The 2,200-nt window shown below is 40.4% G+C and overlaps 1 protein-coding gene across 1 annotated transcript; it reads left to right on the top strand.

Moving 5' to 3' along the window:
* The first annotated feature begins 894 nt into the window (after nt 1-894).
* Nucleotides 895-1,839, top strand: LOC133261526 (olfactory receptor 5B12-like). The gene has a single exon (XM_061439994.1). The coding sequence runs from the start codon at nt 895-897 to the stop codon at nt 1,837-1,839; it is 945 nt and encodes a 314-aa protein (XP_061295978.1).
* The last annotated feature ends 361 nt before the right edge of the window (nt 1,840-2,200 follow it).

Below are 2,200 nucleotides of genomic sequence, written 5' to 3'. Positions count from 1 at the left end.
ATTTCTATAGTATCCCACTGCCTGGGAATTACACATTCTATGTATCCTATTATCCTCTGAGACTACTGAAACCTAGAAAATTATATATGGAAATTTGTGTCGCTAGATTATAACGTTGTTATTGATATAACGGTCTTCCCTGTAGCTGAAAGGGTAAAGAATCTGCCTGCTACACAGGAGACCTGGGTTTGATCCCTGGATTAGGAAGATCCTCTGGAGAAGGGAATGGCGATTCACTCCAGTATTCTTGCCTGAAGAATCCTGTGGACAGAGGAGCCTGGCAGGCTACAGTCCATGGGGTAGTAAAGAGTCGAACATGACTGAGCAACTAACACTAAACTTGATACAATAGTGGTGATTGCAATGAAATGCATTAAATTATAGTAACCTATTTTATTGCATGAATTTCCTTGTTTTTGAAAATATGAATTGGAGGCTAAAAAAAAATCTCATTTTAACATTTATTTTTATTTTTTGGCCACACTGAATGACATGTTGTATTTTAGTTCTCTGACCAGGGATCAAACCTGTGCCCTTGCTTTGGAAGCATGGAGTCTTAACCACTGAATCTCCAATTAAGTCCCCTAACAAATCTCATTCTAAGAAATCTCTGCAATCATCGTGTAGATGTCTGTTTACAATTCTGAACTTAAGATTCAATCATTTATGAGGATAGATGATTGGGTTATATTATCTTAAAAATTCTTTAAGCTAGAATATTCTGTGTTTCTACCATTATTTAAAAATTAACTTTTGTTGTTATGTCCATGTTAAATTGAGCAAATTCTGGTATAAGTTATACCTTGGACATAATTATGTTTCTAAAAACAGTTACAACCCAGATTTTCTTTTCTCATTGATATAGTGCATTTTGATAATGCATAAATAACCCCCATGGAGAACAGTACAGTCGTGACTGAGTTCATTCTCGCCGGGATAACTGATGACCCACAACTGCAGATCCCACTCTTCCTAGTGTTCACGCTCATCTACCTCCTCACTCTGGTTGGGAACCTGGGGGTGATCACGCTGATCCTGCTGGACTCTCGTCTCCACACTCCTATGTACGTCTTCCTCAGCCACCTCTCCCTGATGGACTTTGGTTACTCCACAGCCGTCACTCCCAAAGTGATGGCTGGATTCCTCACGGGAGACAAGGTCATTTCCTACAAAGCTTGTGCTGCTCAGTTTTTCTTTTTTGCTGTCTTTCTCGCTGTGGAAACTTTTCTCTTGTCTTTAATGGCCTATGACCGTCATGCAGCAGTGTGCAAGCCACTCCATTACACCAACATCATGACACCAAGAGTGTGTGCCTGGATGGTCGTAGCGGCCTACGTCCTTGGTTTTCTAGTGGTCTCTGTGCACGCTTGGAATGCATTCAGTCTCTCTTTCTGCAGATCCAACGTGATTGATCACTTTTTCTGTGATGCTACTCCTGTCCTGGCTCTCTCATGCTCAGATAACAACAGAAGCGAGATAGTGTTTTTTGTTTTGGTGAGCTTCAATATCGCCTTTACTCTCCTGATCATCTTGATCTCTTACCTGTTTATCTTTGTCACCATTCTGGGGGTGCGCTCATCTGAAGGACATCAGAAGGCCTTTTCCACCTGTGCGTCCCACCTCACTTCCGTCTCCATCTTCTATGGGACAGGCGCCTTCATGTACCTACAGCCCGGCTCCCACCATTCCATGAGCACAGACAAGATGGCGTCTGTGTCCTACGCCATAGTCATCCCCATGCTGAATCCTCTGATCTATAGTCTGCGGAACAAAGAGGTCAAGAGGGCGCTAAAAAAGGCTGTGGGGAAAGCAACGTCTTCTCTAAGATTCATATCTTAATTATATAGAAACAACTGTAGTATGGTTTCCTATACTTGCTAGGGAAAATACTGACTTGCTAGGTCAATAATTATCTAAATATTTTATGTCCTTTCTCAAGTTCTTTTTGAGTCTAGGAAGCAAACATGTGGACAAAATGAGTTCTCAGGAATAATAACTTAAGGAGAATCAACCATGAACCTATGATTTATATTTCAAATTTTCTTTTAAATTAATTTTTACTGCATATTTGTTTCCATAATTACCCACATTCATATGTATATTTATGCTTATATGCATATTTAAGTACATGCCCACATGCGTCTTACCAATGTAAACCACATGCAACTCACACACTCATGAGTGAACAGAAAAATGAGTT

Source organism: Bos javanicus, chromosome 15 (assembly GCF_032452875.1).
Source record: "Bos javanicus breed banteng chromosome 15, ARS-OSU_banteng_1.0, whole genome shotgun sequence".
NCBI classification, from domain to species: Eukaryota; Metazoa; Chordata; class Mammalia; order Artiodactyla; family Bovidae; genus Bos; species Bos javanicus.
Note: the sequence above shows the minus strand (reverse complement) of the source record. Positions and strands in the feature narration are given on the sequence as shown.

Bases quoted from the DNA above. Each gene is read 5' to 3' on its own strand.
- LOC133261526 (XM_061439994.1), top strand. From the start codon at position 895: ATGGAGAACAGTACAGTCGTGACTGAGTTCATTCTCGCCGGGATAACT.